At 42.1% G+C, this 19237-nt stretch overlaps 1 protein-coding gene across 1 annotated transcript in view; it reads left to right on the top strand.

Annotated features, from left to right (window-relative positions):
- PSME3 (proteasome activator subunit 3) overlaps window positions 1-16674 on the top strand; it is a 98899-nt gene extending 82225 nt beyond the window's left edge. The window contains exons 10-11 of the mRNA XM_073608382.1: window positions 3169-3255; window positions 11709-16674. Coding sequence (XP_073464483.1) covers window positions 3169-3255; window positions 11709-11789 — 168 coding nt within the window. The 3' untranslated portion in view covers window positions 11790-16674. The remainder of the gene's footprint in view (window positions 1-3168; window positions 3256-11708) is intronic.
- Window positions 16675-19237: the final 2563 nt, after the last annotated feature.

Here is a 19237-nt window from a genome sequence, read left to right as displayed (position 1 = left end):
ATTGGGCTTCTATTCCAACCTTTTTACGGTCCAAAAGCCAAATGGGGATGTCAGGCCCATTCTGGACTTAAGAGATCTGAACCGATTCCTAAGGATTCAATCCTTCCGTATGGAATCAATTCGAACAGTAGTTCCCACCCTGCAGGGAGGAGAATTTCTGGCATCAATAGACATCAGAGATGCATATCTGCATGTGCCCATTTTTCCTGCTCATCAGAAGTTTCTGCGCTTCGAGGTAGGAGGGCGCCATTTCCAGTTTGTGGCTCTGCCTTTCGGGATAGCCACTGCATCTCGAGTGTTCACAAAGATCTTGGCTCCTCCTCTGGCCAGATTAAGGGCTCAGGGTATAGCTGTCATAGCATACCTAGACGACCTGCTCTTGATAGACCGGTTGGTAGCCTCTTTGAAGGGAAACTTGAGGACCACAGTCAGGTATCTAGAACACCTGGGTTGGATCCTCAACTTAGAAAAGTCTTTCCTAAAACCAGTAAGAAGACTGGAGTATTTAGGTCTGATTATAGATACAAGCCAGGAGAAGATATTTCTACCTCAGGCAAAGATCACTGCTTTGAGAGAGCTGATTCTGACAGTAAGGACCAAGAAGGGTCCCTCAGTCCGCCTTTGTATGAGGCTACTAGGGAAGATGGTGTCTTCATTCGAAGCAGATTCCTATGCTCAGTTTCACTCAAGAATGCTGCAACACAGTATTCTGTCGACCTGGAACAAGAAGGTTCAGGCATTAGACTTTCCGATGCACCTGTCGCATGCGGTGCGTCAGAGCCTCAATTGGTGGCTCATACCCGAAAACCTGCAGAAGGGGAAATCCTTTCTACCGGTTACCTGGACGGTGGTAACAACAGATGCCAGTCTGTCAGGTTGGGGAGCAGTTCTGGAACAGGCTGCGGTCCAAGGGGTATGGTCCAAGACAGAGAGGACCTTACCCATCAACATTCTGGAGATCCGGGCGATACATCTAGCTCTAAAAGCCTGGACTATCAGGCTACAGGGTTGTCCGGTCAGGATCCAGTCCGACAATGCCACAGCAGTGGCTTATGTCAATCATCAGGGAGGCACCCGGAGCCGAGCTGCTCAAAAAGAGGTGAACCAGATCTTAGTCTGGGCAGAGATGCATGTGCCATGCATATCGGCAGTTTTCATCCCGGGAATAGAAAATTGGCAGGCGGACTATCTAAGTCGCCAGCAGTTACTTCCAGGGGAATGGTCTCTGCATCCCGACGTCTTTTGGGCCATATGCCAAAGATGGGGGGTTCCAGATGTAGATCTCTTTGCATCCCGATTCAACAAAAAGACAGATTTGTGGTAAGGACAAAAGATCCTCTTGCATGCGGGACCGATGCGTTGGTGATTCCGTGGCATCGGTTCTCACTGATTTACGCATTCCCGCCTATTCTGCTACTACCACGACTCCTTCGCAGGATCAGGCAGGAAAGGAAGTCGGTACTTCTGGTGGCCCCCGCTTGGCCCAGAAGGACTTGGTATGCAGAAATAGTAAGGATGACGGTGGGTTCCCCGTGGACCCTACCGGTACGCCCAGACCTGTTATCTCAAGGTCCAGTGTTCCATCCTGCCTTACAAACGCTAAATTTGACGGTTTGGCTATTGAGACCCACGTTCTGAAGAGTCGTGGGCTCTCAGGTCCTGTCATATCTACCTTGATTAATGCAAGGAAGCCAGCTTCCAGGATGATTTATCATAGAGTCTGGAAGGCTTATATAACCTGGTGTGAATCCAGAGGTTGGCATCCCAGAAAATATGTCATAGGTAGAATCCTTGATTTTCTACAGATGGGATTAGAGATGAAGCTGGCCTTGAGTACCATCAAGGGCCAGGTTTCTGCTTTATCAGTATTATTTCAGCGGCCACTTGCTTCGCATTCTTTGGTCCGAAACTTTATGCAGGGGGTGATGCGTCTTAATCCTCCGGTTAAAGCGCCCCTAAACCCCTGGGACTTGAATTTGGTCCTGGCTGTGTTACAGAAACAGCCTTTTGAACCAATAAGTCAGATTCCTTTGGTCTTGTTGACAAGGAAATTAATTTTTCTGGTGGCCATCTCTTCTGCTAGAAGAGTATCAGAATTAGCAGCTCTTTCCTGTAAGGAGCCTTATTTGATTATACACAAGGATAGAGTGGTACTACGCCCTCATCCTAGTTTTTTACCGAAGGTGGTTTCTGATTTTCATTTAAACCAAGACATTGTTCTACCTTCCTTTTTTCCAGATCCCTGTTCTCCGGAAGAGAGATCTCTACATTCGTTGGATGTAGTAAGAGCAGTTAAGGCCTATCTAGGGGCAACTACTCAGATCCGCAAGACGGATGTTTTGTTTGTGCTGCCAGAGGGTCTCAATAGAGGACAGGCAGCGTCAAAAGCTACCATTTCTAAATGGGTTCGACAGTTGATCATTCAAGCTTACGGTTTGAAACAGAAGATTCCTCCGTTTCAGATCAGGGCACATTCCACAAGGGCTATTGGTGCTTCTTGGGCAGTGCATCACCGGGCCTCTATGGCTCAAATCTGCAAGGCCGCAACCTGGTCTTCAGTTCATACATTCACCAGATTCTATCAGGTGGATGTGAGAAGGCATGAGGATATCGCCTTTGGGCGTAGTGTGCTGCAGGCAGCGCTACAGGGTCCTCAGGTCTGATTGCACCCTACTTGGTCGTGGTTCCCCCCCCCCCCTCAGGTAGCATTGCTCTGGGACATCCCATCAGTAATTACTGTGGCTCTGTGTCCCGTGATGTTCGAGAACGAAAATAGGATTTTTTAAAACGGCTTACCTGTAAAATCCTTTTCTTTCGAAGGACATCACGGGACACAGAGGTCCCGCCCCTCTTCTAATACACTATATTGGCTACAAAACTGAGGTATCCCTGCAAGGGGGAGGGATTATATAGGGGGTTGAACTTCCTGATAGGGTGTGCCAGTGTCCAATCACCAGTGATACCTATATAACCCATCAGTAATTACTGTGGCTCTGTGTCCCGTGATGTCCTTCGAAAGAAAGGGATTTTACAGGTAAGCTGTTTTAAAAAATCCTATTTTTGGGGTTTTATGTCTGTAACATGCCTCCTTAGCATTCACTTACCCATACCAAAGTAAAACCTGAATACTTGTTCAATATTAATAATTTTGTTTCTGATCTTTTGCAGGAAGATTATCGACGTACTGTGACAGAAATAGATGAAAAGGAGTATATCAGTTTACGGCTAATAATATCAGAGCTGAGAAACCAATATGTAATTGCCTTTTTTTACTCTAACATCTTTATCTTTTGGGTTTTAATGCTCCTTGTAGTAAAATGATCAATTTGATCTCCTACTGTTATACTTTTATTTCTATAAAAAAAAAAAAAAATTCTTCACTTCACCCTTTTTTTTTTTTTTTTTTTTTCTTTCTTTTTTGCCACCTCAGTGATTATATTATAGACTTAATCCACTTTGTCAGTGTCATCTGTCTCTTTTTTTTTTTTTTTTTTTTTTCACATCATTTGTAGCTTTTATACAGATATACATGACTTTTATTTACTTTAACCAATACAAACTTCATCTTACAAAAATTATTTTCTCTTTTCCCCCAAATCCCATAACCCCTCTCCCCTATCCCCCCCCTATCTGTGCACATTAGTTAATATCTCTTTTTAATCAAATCTAGTTCTCAGACCTTCAGTAATGCTCCATAATTTTTTTAAATCCTTCCAATTTTGCCAGTTATTTCCCCCCCCTGCTGGTTCGGCTTCCTTCCCAAAACCTCCTTCCTCCATATATCTAATACCTTCCACTGCATCAACCCACTCCCAGATTGATGGGCATTCTACCTTCTGCCACTTTTTTGAAATTATCTTTTTAGCCGCATTCAGCAGGTGTGGGACTAGGGTGTTTTTATACTTTTTTACCTCCCCTCTTATTCCGTGATGTAACACTGTCCAGGGGTCTGCTTTTACTTCTGTCTTTGTTATTTCCTTAATGAACCCCAAGATTTTTACCCAGTAACTTTTGATTTCAGGGCAATCCCACCATATATGGGCCATATTGCCTATTCCTTTGCACCCCCTCCAACATTCCGATGTTTTGTCTGTTTGGTATTTACAAGCCTTACCTGGGGTGATATACCAGCCCGTTAAAATTTTGTAGTTCATTTCAGCAACACTGGTGTCAATAGACGAACCGTGGGTCAGTTCCAGTACTTTCTTTAACCTATTACTATCTAACTGCAATCCTAATTCTTTTTCCCATTTTGTGATGAATGGAGGTACATCCCCACTACCCATCGTCAGTCCCATTTTATAAATTTTACATATTTATAGTAGTGTTCATCAGACATATTTTCTCCAACTCTGATAACTCCTCCCCTGACCTTATTGGCTGTGGTAAGCGATTGACAAAATGGCTTAGCTGAAGGTACCTCCAACGATCTAACACCCATGTATCTATATTGTGCTTTAATTCCTGAATTGTGACAATCTTCCCCTCTTTGATTATATCTCTCAATTGTACCTTTTCATTTTTAATCCAGCTCCCCCCAATTTCCCTTTTCCCCGGTGCAAAATAATCATTTTCCCAAAGTGAAATTAAAGGAGAATTATATGTCTTGTTTACTTGTTTATATACTGTGTCCCATATTCTAAAAACCACCTTTGTCAGTGAGTGTGTGTTAACATCTAATACTCTATAATGTGGAGGGTTCCAAATCATGTGTCCTAAGTGTGCCTTACTCAAACTATTTTCTATATTCACCCATCTTTTCTGTTTATTCTCTCTAAACTACTCAATCGCTCTTGACACCAGTGTTGCCTTATAATAACCCTGAATATCAGGCATCGCCAGCCCCCCTTTCTTTTTTTTTTTTTCCTGTTTTAGAATGTCAAAAGACACTCTGGCCCTTCTGTTTTTCCAAACTGTTCTCATAATTGATTTAAGTTTTTTAAAATACTGTGGGATATTCAATGGGAGCATCTGTAATTTATAGATGATTTTAGGTAGTAATATCTTTATGGCGTTAATGCGTCCTACCCATGAAAGTGGTTTGCTTGTTATCCTTTTACTCTCAGCTTTTATTTCATCTAACAGTGGAATAAAATTTAATTTAAAGATCTTCCCTAATGAGTTTGCCAATTTTATACCTAGATAGTTTATTTCTTTTTTCCATATAAATTTAAATTCCTTTTTCAGCTTACTTTCCTCCCTCTTACCCAAGTTAATATTCAGGATTTCTGATTTCACTGAATTTACTTTGAAGTTTGACACGTCTCCATACTGACTCAAGACTCTAAGAATGTTTGGCATTGTAATTCTCGGGTTGGCCATGAAGAGCAGAACGTCGTCGGCGAAGGCCGCGACCTTATGCTCCTCATCCCCAACCCTGAAACCCCTAATATCCGGATCAGCCCTAATTACTGACAGCAACGGCTCCAGGGAGAGGACAAAGAGCAAAGGGGACAGGGGACACCCTTGTCTTGTCCCATTCTCGATTTCAAAAACCTCCGAAGGGGATCCGTTAATTCTTATCAGGGCCGTATCCTATTAATCATTTTCGGGCCCAGTCCCATAAATTTAAGCGTTTGGAACATGAACCCCCAGTCTACTCTGTCAAACGCTTTTTCCTCGTCTATAGACAAGAGTAGACCTGGGGGTCCCTTGTCCTTGATATGCTGCAGCAGAAGGAGCGCTCGCACGCCATTGTCCCGCCATTCTCTTTTCGGGGTGAACCCCACTTGATCTGGGTGTATCATATCGCTCAGTATCACTTTTAGCCGATTTGCTAAGACTCTGGCGTATAATTTTACATCGGTATTGATCAGCGATATTGGCCTATAACTAGAACATATCGTAGCATTTTTCCCCTCTTTTGGGATAACCGTGATCTCCGCTTTAAGCGCCTCTCTACTCAGCTCAAAGTCCCTACCCAGCCCGTTCATATATTCAGAGTCTGGGAGATAGTATATCTTTAAATTTTTTATAGTACATATTGGTAAATCCATCCGGACCCGGGCTTTTACCCGGAGCTGATTCCGATAGTGCTCTATTAATCTCCTCTATCGTTATCAGGCTTTCTAAGTTGTCCTTAGCATTCTCGGTAATTTTCGGGAGGTTAGCTTTTTTAAGAAATTCTACTATCTTCCTGTCCTGTACTCCATCTTGCCTTGTACTTTTGGTCACTGAATATAAATCCCTATAATATTCCCTGAAGGATTCCCCTATTTCTCTCGTTGTATGAAGCATTACTCCTTTACTATTTTGAATTTTTTCTATATAGTTTCTGGCTTTTTTCTTAATATTTTTGCTAGTAGTCTGCTGCTCTTGTTTCTAGCTTTTGCCACCTTATAAAATGCCTTTTTTGTTTCTAGATCTATACAATCTTTTAGTTCCGCTCTCTTTTTTTGGACTAATTTTTGGTAGACCCTCTTCCCTTGGCCCCAGCCCTTTCTTATGTTCCTGCTCCAGATTGTATGTTTCTTCAGTTAGTTTTTTAATTTGCTCTTTTGTTTCCCTTTTCCTTATTGCCCCTATTTTCATTATTATCCCCCTTATGTAGGCCTTATGGGCCTCCCACAAGGAGGACCCGGAGATCTCTCCTGTATCATTTGTTAAAAAATATTGTTTTAATTCCTGTTCTATTTTTTTTTTTACATTTATTGCTTCTTGTAGGAGATCTTCGTCTAGTCTCCAGGTTACTGGGGTTCTCTGAGTTTCTGAAACATACATTCCCATACTAACTGGGGCATGATCTGACAGAGTAGTAGCCTCTATCTTAGACTCCACAACTCTTTCAAGTAATGAATGTTCAGTCAATATATAATCAATCCTAGAGTACGTCCCGTGCGCTGGGGAGTAGAACGAGAAGTCCTTCTTATTTGGGTTGATCATCTTCCATATATCCACCAGTTGACATGAATGAAGCTTCTGTTTTAACTTCCTCAATTTCTCGTTCATTGTCCCCAGCGCACGCGACGTACTATCTACCTCTGGTACCATACATAAATTGAAGTCTCCCATCATAATCAAACCCCCCTCTTTAAACTCCATTAATTTTTCCAATATTTTCACTATGAAACCACTCGGCTCTTTATTTGGTGCGTAAATATTTGCCAGCGTACACCTCCATCCCTCCAGGGAACCCTTCAAGAATATATACCTCCCTCCCGGGTCCGTTAGCCTCTCTTCAACCTTAAAATTTACCCCTTTTGCTATTCCTATTGCCACTCCTCTTGCCCTTGATGTTGTTATTGAGTCCCCATAAAACCAGCTTGGATAAACTTTTGACCATATCTTACTCTTTGAATAACATGTTAAATGGGTTTCTTGGAGAAACACAACCTCAGCTTTGTATCTCTCCAATTCCCCCAATATCTTATGTCTCTTCATAGGCTCATTAAGGCCCTTAACATTATAGGTCATAAAATTTAACTTCCTCATCTCCTCACGTGTTTTTTTTCCTTTTTTTTTTTTCTTTCTTTTTTTTTTTTTTTTTTTTTTTTTTGTTGGACCTGCATTACTGAACTAGCCCAGGCTTTCCCCTTTTTCTCTTCTTTCCTTTCCCCTCCTCTTTCCCTTTTACTTCCTTGTACACAGAGTTCCCCTTTCCCCTCGCCCCCCCTCCCCTCCCCCCAGCCACCACCTGGCTCCCCATTCGCCAAGCGCCATGGATATCATGTAGCCTAACGAATCACCTGTTTGAGGTGAGAGCCCGAATGTGCCTCTTACCCCCCCTTGCATGATGCTTTGAACAAAAAGGGGTAGTCCAGTTACCACGGAATCTCCTCCCCCATCCCGCCGCCGTCCCCCCCTCTGTTTCTTACCCCCTCATCCCCCCCCACAGACCCCGGGTCACCCCACCACCCATCCCGGCAAGTCCAGCTCTTTCATGTCCAGTCTATCACAGAAATCCTTTAGTTCTTCAGGGAACCTCAATCTTGCTGATCTTCCATCTCTAAAGCCTATTAAGCACGCCGGGAACCCCCAACTATATTTTATATTGAGATCTCTCATCTGGTCTAGTAGTGGCTTCAGGAGCCTCCTCCTTACTAGAGTTTCGGGAGCGAGATCTGTGTACACTTGGATCTCTGACCCTTCGAATTTTAACGGGGGTTTACCTCTCATTTTAGATATAATAGCCGCTTTATCTTCATAGTATCTGAACCTGATTACATCTCTCGGCCTCTTGTGTTCTGAGTTGAGTAGTCTTCCCACCCGGTGAGTCCTTTTCTATTTTAGGGAATTCCACTACCCCCTCTCCTAGCAGAGGACCCAATATTTGGGGGATCACCTTCCTCAAATCTTCTCCTTTATTTTCTGGGACATAGCAGAGTCTTATATTCTGTCTTCTATCCCTGTTTTCCTGGTCCTTGATCTTATATCGGATTTCCTTCTGATTTTGTCTGGAAATTTTAATTTGTTCTTTGAGGTTCATTATCTCCATTTCTAGTTCCTCTGTTTTTTTTTCTCCGTTGTTTCTACTCTTACTAAGAGGCTTCCCAGGTCTGCTCTCACCAGGCCTATTTCTGATTTAATTGAATCCTCAAGCTTTTTGAGCATGTCCCACATTTCCTCTTTTGACAGCATCTGGGCGCTTGTTCTTCTTTCTTCCACCCGACTTATTTCCCCTTCACTTTCCATTATTGAATTCTCTCGAGACTGGGCCATCTTGTCCCCTGCTTTATTTGGGGTTCCCCCTCTTCCCTCCGTCCTTAATCCTCCTTGGGCACCTTGCTCCCCACCTTTTGGGCTCACTCCCTGGGACATAAACTGTTTTATTGAGCTTCCAGCTGTCTTATCCTTCGGGGTTTTAGGTACTCCCCCTTTTCCTGATTTAGTTGCAGCTTTGTTCATTGCTCCCTTCTTTCTCGGGCCTCCTGTTTGTTTCACCAGGTTTAAATCTAACTTCCTCCCTCCACCTGTGGAATGCGGTTCCGTAGGGAGAGCTAGACCAGATGATTCTTATTTTTGAGTCCAATTTCAGCCTGTCTTTCTCCTTTCTATTAGCTCAGATAGCCGGGGGGGGTAACACTTCTATGGACAAGGACCCAGTCCCTTCACAGAGCTAGACCCGATGAGTCTTATTTTGAGTCCAATTTCAGCCTGACTTTTCTCCTTTTCTATTTGCTCGGATAACCAGGGGGGGTAACACTTCTATGGACAAGGACCCAGTCCCTCCACACACCCGTACCTCTAAGATACCTCAGTCAGACTGTCCCCACCCTGAGATCTTCTATTTGCCCTCCAGGTCAATATAATTTCACAGTCCTCTTCTTCGTTTTTATATACAGGACCTTTAGTTAGTATATTACTTTATTCTCTTATTTTAGTGTGACAATATATAAGATGAAATAATTTGTTCTTCGTATTCACCCCCTCTTCAGCCCCTTCTCCCGTTTACTCTAGGTGAACTTCCTTAATTACTTTGTTTCCCCTTTGCAGATACAAACAGGCTTCATTGCCCACCACAGTTAAGGGATTCAGACATATCAGCACCTTCAGCCATGATCCTCCTTATTGATTTCTGCTTTCTCAATCAGGCAGTATGGCAGTATATCACATCACCCATATAGAGAGAAGAAAAAATAAAGCTGTTCCTACTTTACCAATACCGGACCTAGCGGAGATCCATGCCGGTTCCACGGTGTCTGAAGCGAGGCGGGGGGGATGGGAAGCGGGGGGGGGCGGTGAGGGGACGCCGTCCAAACCTCCCTTACACGCCGTCTGCTTTCACTTGGCAACCGCCTTCCGTATCTCCGCAGCAGCGGCGTATGGAGCTCCTTCTCTTTCTCCCTCGTTGGGGTCTGTCAGCAGCGGCGTACGGGGCGGCGTTCGGGGGCCTTCCTCTCCTCCCTATCGACGTGCATGGTTCTCCTTATGCGGTGGCAGGATAGAGCGCACTTCAGGGATCCTAGGAGAGTCCGCTTCTCCGGCAGACACTCTCGCCTCCCTCCGTGATGCACACTACGTCATCATGTCGGCCCCTTCACCCTTTCTACTCCAAGCTGCCCTTAGTGCTGCTTTGCTACTATGCATTTTGTGTATGAAGTCTGCCAAAAAAAATCCTTGTTTTGGGTGGATGACAAGTTACTTGTCAACTTGAAGACTGTCACCAGATCTCATTTGCTTAATGAAGACCTTGCAGCATCCTATTTGCAGAGCTTTAACTCCATGTGTCTCATGGGTTCCCAAAAAACCTTGGTGGAGGGAAAAAAAATTATGGTGAATATTAAAACTGAAGTTTGGTCAAAAATGTATTTTTCTTCAATGGCCGTTGTCCTGCCACTTGTAAATAAAGTGTTACTAAACTTGGGACCCTGAATTCACTATATCTGGTCTCCCACAGAACATGGAAATGCATTAGTTTTAGTAAATATAAACTAAATATCTTTTCACCTCAGCAGTTAGAGCAGTCTTGTGACTTCTATCAGTGTCTGGTTAAAGCTTGTAGGAGTTTTCATTCTCCTATAATTGTCCTACAAGGATGCAGGATGCCTGACCCTCTGTCTGGACAGTGCTGATTGGCCATGTGCTGATCACATGCACTCCCTCAAGAAAATAAACTCTCTAGCAATATACACCAAACTGAGCATGTGCAGCTTGTACCCTAGCCTCTGTACTATCTGGAGATGGTTTGGGGACTCTGGAAGAAGGGGTGGAAGAGAGCAGACAGGATCAAACAGGCTTTTTACACAATGCAGAGGATTAACCCCTTAGGTTCCACAGTGAGCAGAACAAGCATGCTTTACTGCATAATACAGGCTGATTTTACTGTTGTGGGTTTAGTAACATTTTAAGCATATCCCACGTCATGCAGGCAGCTGGGTCCTGTAGAAATCTTCTGTGCAAACTTTGGGTGCTGAGGGAGTTAATAGCTTCGGGTCTTCTGTGAGTTGCAGTGGAAACATCTGGGGACCTGCCCCATCAACCCCTCTCATCCATTGGGAAAAGCCTGTGCATAATGTACACTGCCTGTAAAATGTTCTCTAAATGGGGGAGATTTGGATGAATGATCACATTCTCGCCCCCATTCAGAAATCATGTTGCATGCAGTGTACACTGGCTCCAGGAAAAGGGCAGGGTATCCCGGCACAGTTTTTTACAAGATCCAGCTGCCTGCTTTATGTGTGACACAATTAATTTACAGGCAAGTGGCGTGATTTCATATATATTTTTTTTTTTTTCTTCATAAAGGTTTTATTACAACAGATTAATCAAACATAAAACAGCTGGCATAAGATTCATACAGTGGTAATTTGTACAATACAGCAAACCATCGGGATCCCAAAGGTTCACAGCTGCAGCAGACCTAATGTAATAAACAAACCATTAAATGCAAAAGGCCTAAGCATGATTGTGAAAAACTGTAAACCGATAATCGTGAAAACTTGGCCCAATGTATTTGCTTCACCCTGTACAATCAGGGCCCCATTGGAAGCATAAGCAGGTATGACTATAGTTGTAATTCTGGAAGAGACATTAAAAAGGAAAGACCCAGAGAGGGAGAAGAAAGCAAAGCAGAAGAAAGAGGGAGTTAAAAGGGGGGGGGGGGGGGGTTTGAGGGAGGGAAAGGGAGAGCAAAAGGGGGAAAAGGCTAACCTATAACACAGACAACTGGACAGATGCCCGAGTGAGAGCCTCATGCTAGAAGAGCTAGTTTCAGTCATGTTATTGTATGGGGAGTTTGTACTTATTTAACACTGTTCTGTCTGTTTCAGGTGACGTTACATGACCTGATCTTCAAAAACATTGAGAAAATCAAAAAACCCAGGAACAGTAATGCTGAAACACTCTACTAATCATCATGGCCACAGAAACCTTTCTCCCAACATTTTAGTTATATTTTGTTTTAGTTTTCTTCTTCCTTTGAACTTAAAAGGAACATAGGCCATCATTGCCTTGTATGAACGTGAGACATCCTCTCCTCCATGAAGGGATTGAAACTGTTCTGGAAACAAATCTTCTGGCTTTTATGTTTAAAACAAAACAATATTTTTCCCTTCGGTCTGGATTCAGAAATGTATATTGAAAGCCTTAGTCTGTAACAAAGCACTATCAAAGCCTTTTACACCTGGAGCACTGTAATACCAGAATGCTACAATGTATCCCCATATAGCATTGTCGGTATTGGAATAGGTCAATAGTTTTGGGCTTGTAGTTGTCTAAAAGGTTTAATCCAAATTAGGGCAGACCTTCCATGGCTGCAATATACAGGGTAAGTAGAAATGGTGCACTTGATTTCAGGTTATCAATCCGAATTACGTCAGGGCACAGTAGCTCCATCGGGACAAAATCGAGGGTCTCAGAGTTGAAGCATCACGAGTCCAAGAACTTTTAATTTTGATATTGATTCATGTAAAACTCCATAGAACAGCCAACACATTTTGGTGGCTAAAAGACATATATGGATTCCAATGTTCAGTTACTACTGGGTGAATGTCAACTGTATACAGATATGACCAAATTCATAAATGTGGTTGTTAAACTGATATCCATCCCATAAGTTCAAAAGGACAACATTTCATATCAAAATCCAGTAAAACAAAAAAAATTGTAAAATACTTACATTTTATCCAATTTTTTTTAAATTAAAAAATTTTTCACAAACATATCGGCTATAAATACATTAGAAAATGTTATGATGGCAAAAATTGCAAATGAAATCCAAAATATTGATACCTATTTTAATGGCAGCCAAGCAATAATCCTGTGCACCAATTTCTAAACTAAATGGTAAGACAAAACATGGAGCACATAATATATGTGCTATATCAACAAATGATTTTGTATTGATTGGTTTTTATTGCTTATTGCACAGTTATGGTAAATTACCATGTTATTCAATAAGCCATAAAAGATAACTGTACAAAAGTGCATTTATCCTTTAAGGCAGGCAATCTAAAATCTGTAATTTGGCCAGTCATGACAATTGGGAACTTCTCTACCTCAACAAGTCCACTTTTAAACAACTTGGATCTATAATTGCAAACATTGGCTCCACACATAAAATGGATATCTAGGTTTTTGTAGGAGATAGGTCTGTTTAAGGCAAGGTTTGGCAGCACCCATGGCTTTTCATGGCTCCATTTTTTTGGAGTAATACTTTCAAGTCTCTTTTGACCTTGTACTATAGATACACTTTGAGAATGGAAAGGCATAATTTGGTATTTTTTATTTTAAGCCCATTTTAATTAGACGTAAACCCCATAGAACATATTCAAATGAGCAATGTAGATAAATATGGTTGTCAGTTGTGGTGTTTTTTTTTTTTTTTGTTTTTTCGTAAAATAATTCTGCATTTTATTAAATACTAGAAGTTAAAACAGTGAGTTGTATACTTGCTCACACTGGGGAAGCTTTGTGTGAAGTGGAAACATGTTTGGCCATGTCTGTGCACAGTAATCTGCATTTTAGAGGCTACAAACAACATTTCATGACTGAATAGTTTGTCAACTAGTTTATTGTAGAAAACTATAGACAAAATTCCTGAACATTTCTTTGACCACGTTCGAAAGCTAAATCGATTTGTGTCGATTCCCAGGGGGAAAAAAAGGCTCCCTGCAGAAAAATACTGTGAATGCTTACCTTAGCAGCAATCGAAATACCTTGGTCTTCTAGTGTTGCAGCCCAGCAATGCAGGAATGTTAAATGCCTGCATCCAATGCCCAGTGCTGTGGTTCCTTTCTCAGACAACTACACTGTTACAGGACTCCCTAGTGCTAAGGGTCCAGCAGGAGGAACCTCAGCAATCTGCAAGGGACACATTCAGCTTCAGTTGTGAAGACAGCAACACTGAAATGCAGAGATGTTAGGACTCTAGCACCCCCCCACCCCAGTTGGCAAAGTGTATACACACTACTATTGCAAGGAGATATTGTTCTGCGAAGGTGAGTTGTTTCAAGTGAACCCTTCTTCCATTTAAATGTTTTAAATAAAATGCTGGTGTAAACATTCCCTTTGCCATAAAATTTGTCATCCTAATCGTACACAGGACTTTTAGCTTGTTGCAAGGGGTCTGATGTTCCAGACCTCAAAGCTAAGCGATTGCACTCCCCCTGCCAACGCTAATTTCAAAGTGACACACATTGGATGGGGTTTTGCCTATCAAATGTTTTCATAGGCAGCTTGTAAGGTCTGATGTTGGGTGGGACTTTTACTTTAACCATTTATAATGGCTAACAGGTTCACTTTAGGCACTCTGATTAGGCCTAATGGAGTAATGTAGGTAATGAATACCACCGAGAATGTTGAACTTCTAACTGCACCACCTTACAGTGTCGTTTGCTAAAATGTGGAGAATAGAGGAGTTTTCATTTAGACTTTTCATTTAAGTTTTGCAATGCAGCCCAATTGGGAAACACCAATCAGAACTTTGAATCTCATGTTATTTACTATAGCCCCTCTATCAATTTGTCTTTAAATAAGAGCAGTATTTGTCCCCCATAGCCATCTATTAGATTTGACATGACCTCAAAAATGACTGTTGAAACATGAGTCTGACTCTGGCGTGGCCGGGAATACAAGTCCCCTTCATGCTATTTTTCCCTACAGTAGTATGAGATCCCTGCTCTGTTTTCTATGAAAACTGCTGCTTTGTGTGGTAGTACTGCATTCAGTTGTGCCATTTTCTTGAAATACAAATCTGGAGTTTTGTGGTGGTGTGTTGGGCCTGTGTATTTGTTTGTTTTTTGCCTGCTCAACTTTTAAAGGAACCAGCTGGATAGAGTGCTGGTTCATCAGACATGTAGTATCTGTGTGTAGGGTAAAGAATGGCTTGCCTAGATTGGTACAAGTACAGTGGATTGATACACAACTTTATTGGTTTTCACAAAATGATGGCACCAATGTGTTTTTAGGGGTGTGGGACTCCACCTTCAGAGCTCCAGGTAATGTTAGCGTTTTAATCTGTACATGGCATGGAATCAATGTGAAGGTACTTGGGGTTAGACTGGTATGCCAGCTGTGGTTTGCTGGAGCCCAAATATTGCTGTAGAGGCCAAGTGTCTATCAGGTGCGGGAAGTGGCGCCACGCCTATACCAAACCCAAACAAACACTTGTTGCCTGTGAACTAGGTAGGTGCCAGGTTGTCACTTAAGCTGGACCAGCCCAGAGTATCTGGACCCCAGTTCCAGTCTTGACTACTCTAAAATTACCTGGAGCCCCAATGCCCTGAAGCATGCTAACGGAATACCAATAATGATGCAAACCAAAGTAGTTTTGTAGCTCCCTTTTCCAAGGTACTCTTCATCTTTCACTCACAGATGTCTATTTTTCAATGGCACTTTGCAATGGATCAGAGAATCGTGTAAAAGAAATGAGTGCTTCTAATACTCTGTTTAAAGGACATCCTGCTAAAAAAGTTGTGTAGACTGCCATCGCTGACCTTTGAAAATGCTAGTTGCTTGGCTGCCTTGCTGCCCCAATGTCAGTGCTTTTTGTATAGCAAACCTGGATAAATGGAGTTCTGTCTTCACTTGCTGTATACTTGTTACAGGTCTTGACTCAAAGTATTGAAGTTAGACAGATAAGCATTGCACCATTTTAGAATGTTAGCCTTATTTTATTCAGCACAGGTTTCCTTTAACTGTTTCTGCACATAGTTAAAAACTACTAGTGCTTTTCAATCGCTGAGTAAACACAAAAAATAGCATAGAACAATCACAATTTTAGAACAGGAAATGCGGTGCATTTCCCTTACTCAACTTGCAATACCTTCAGTACTTCATCAATGCCCCTCAGTAAATGTAGACATCTAGCTTTCTAGCTAATCTACAATTAAAAAAAAAATTACTTATTATTTTTTTTTTGCTAGATCTTTAAACAGTTGCATATGACTGCTTAAAAATAGTACAATCATAACATGGGTTGGTGACTTCCAAAACAGGGCTCCTTTTACATGCCTGGTGATGTGCCTTGTTAATGGCAGTCACACATTTGTTTACCCCAACAAAACTAGGATGGTTCCTCTACTTGTGCATCGCACTGAAACCAATCAGTAAAGCATAGTAGAAGGTGGCTTTTGGTAATGGCTGGAAATTACAGTGCACATCTTTTTTTTAATTGCAGTTGTATTGTAAAGTCTTGTGTGCAGGGAGCGGTAACCTGTAGTGTGTTTTTTTTTTTTTTGCCTGCTCACTTATTTGACTACAGTAAAGTGAGGTCTTGTTGGTCTTTTTGACTTTGCTGCTCATTGCCCATCAATACGCTGTCCTTATCAAGTTTTTTTTTTTTTTTATTTATGTATTTTTTTTTTGTTAAAGTTTTACCACATATTACTTTCATCAGTTTTCAGCTGAATGTGTCAAAACCAGGAAACAGAGGCAGACATTTTGTTGGCTGTAATAGAAAATAAACCAGCATTGAGGCCCAGTTATTTACTGCTTTTATTGAAAAGGGCCATATACAAAGTTTAAGTATTCAGACAGAACCCCTTTGTATCCTTGCATTTGTCTTTCTATTTTCTAGGATTCAAGGTCGCCAATCTCCATCCAGATTATACATATGTTTCACTTCTGTTCTGAATGGTGGTGTTCCCAGCCTTAAATTGTATATTTTTTATCATTGTCATTTTTGATTCTTTATTGTTAAAATGTTTTGAATATTTTGTTCTCTGCTGAAATGGCATATGTACAATTTTAAATTGTCAAGTTATTAAAAATGTTCATCAGATGTGTTTTTGCAAACTGTTTGTCGACCTGATTTTAAATGCCGTTAATGTGTGCACGTGTAAATGATGTGAAATGCTGTAACGAGCAGCCTTTTAGTGTCCAAGCAAACTAGATGGCTGAAAAAAATGCTAGAACCTCTGACATTCAGGCCAAGTTCACACTGCTTTGGGTGGCCACGTTCTGCATTTAAAGAGGGTCCTGTGTGTCTGGTTCCGATTCAGCTGTGAATTCGGGCAAAAATTTGCACCTGAATCGGTGAACAGGGACACACCAGACCCCATGCTGTGAGCCGCAGCATATGTGAACACAGCCTAAAAGCTGCATATAACATGCCCGTGGTGGCTTGTATACCAAAAGTTTATGGGCATTTGCTTTTTTTTTTTTTTTTTTTTTTTTTTTTTTTTTTTCAAATATTAGATTTTATTTATTTTTTACAGGCCCAACATGGGCTTAAAACATACAATACAGTACGATACATACATACATTGGAAATGAGGAGAGATATATTCATTTACCTTCCTAAATAATCCTTTATATTGATAGATTTTAACATTCCTCTCCATTAGTCTCCACTCGCCTCCTCTCCCACTCAGGCAGAACCTCAGTACCCAAGAGGGAAGGGGCAGCGGAGAGAATCATAGGTGTACATCGGGAAAAGGAGGGGTAGGAAGAGAGAAGGATAAAGGAAAGAAAGGGAGGGACTTGCAGGGGGGAGGGGGGGGAGGGTATAGGGGGGGGTATAGGCTCTGGTTGATTCAGGACAGCCTCAGATTTTGTATTACCTGGAGAAGTGTGCTTATCAGGCGGTTCTAAGGGTGGTGCCCTCTGAGGACAGAATAAATTGTTGCCATATTGCCCACGTCTTTCTATATTTTTCCTGTTGGTGTCTCGCAGTTAGTACCAGGTCTTCCATTCTACTTATCTCCTCCACCCTCCGAACCCACTCCGCCACGGTTGGTGGAGTTTGTCTTTTCCAATGGTGTGGGATACAGGATTTAGCTGCGTTAACTAAGTGTCGCACGATGGACTTTTTGTATCTTTTAGTTGGTATAGTATTTACGTGTAACAGAAAAAAGGCCGGGTCATTGGGGATATTGTATTCCGCGAATTTTTGGATGGTTGCTCTAATGGTGGACCAGAAATGTGAGAGTTTCGAGCAGGACCAGAATATGTGCAGCAACGTGCCCCTCTCCACCCGACATCTCCAACAAAGTGTCGAGGTGTTCGGGTAGAAGGTATGTAGGGCTTGGGGGGTTAGGTACCACCTCGTCAAAAGTTTATAGTTAGTTTCCTGTATTTTTGTGCAAATAGAGGACTTTAGCGAAAAAGTTACTACACGTTGAATCTGGTCCGATGTAAATGTATAGTTCAGATCTCTCTCCCATTTACGTATAAAGGTTAGATGTGTGTCGTCTGTCGGGGTAATGAGTAGGTTATACATTATCGATAGTGTCTTTGCGAGTGCACCTTCCTCTGAGCAGTAATCTTCAAATGTCGTTAGAGGTTGTGCGAACCCCTGTGGGTTAGGTATAGACGTGAGGAAGTGTCTCAACTGGACAGCCGTCCAAAAAGATAACTTAAAAGGGCCTGTTTGGTCACTTAATGTCTTCACGGATGGCCATGAATCTCCTGTCAGAAAGTGTCGAGCTTGTGTGCGTTTTAAGCTCAAGAGTACATTTTTAACCTGAGGGTCTAGACCCGGGGAGAATTGCGGGTTTCCTATAATTGGGTAGAGTGGGGAGTTAGCCGACGACAGTGATTGCAGTTGGCATGTTTGTGAGCTCACCCTGAGCGTCGTCCCAATCAGCGGGTGTCTTTTGTCTTGTACTCGAAGGTGTTCATAGCACCACAGAGCTCCCTGCAAGGGTATTTGCACCTGGGCCTGTTCCAGGTGTGTCCACAGTTAAAGGTCTTGATGGCGACACCAGTCTATAACTCTGCCCAGGTGTATAGCTTGGTAGTATTTTCTCACATCCGGGACAGCAAGGCCTCCGGAATCTTTGGGCATAGATAGGAGTGTACGTGGTAATCTCGATTTCTTGTTTGCCCATATGAATTTATGGAATTGACTGTGCACCTTTCTGAAGTAGGATGTGGGGATCGCAATTGGGAGTGCTTGTAACATGTAAAGGTATTTGGGCAAGATGCACATCTTGATAAGGTTGCATCTACCAAACCAGGAGTGTAGGCCTTTACCCCAAGACGTCAGTATATTTCTTGTTTTCGCTAGTAAGGGTGGGAAATTCAGCCTAAAGGTATGGTTAAGGTTTGCTGGGACAAGAGTACCCAAATATGTCAGAGCTGTGGATGTCCACTCAAAGTTAAAACTGGAGCGCAATGTTTGCATTGTGGGTCGTGATAACTCTATACCCATGGCCTCTGACTTATTGTAGTTAATTTTAAGATTGGAGATATTTCCAAATTCTTCAAATTCTCTAAGAAGATTTGGGAGAGAGATTACTGGGTTTGATAGGGAAAACAGCAGGTCGTCCGCATATGCAGAGACCTTATATTGGGCCCCTCCGACCTTTAGACCTTGGATGTCTGGATTGTTTCTAATTTTGCTTAAGAACGGTTC

Source organism: Aquarana catesbeiana, linkage group LG12 (assembly GCF_042186555.1).
Source record: "Aquarana catesbeiana isolate 2022-GZ linkage group LG12, ASM4218655v1, whole genome shotgun sequence".
In the NCBI taxonomy this organism is placed as follows: Eukaryota; Metazoa; Chordata; class Amphibia; order Anura; family Ranidae; genus Aquarana; species Aquarana catesbeiana.
This window is presented reverse-complemented; position numbering and strand designations above follow the sequence as displayed.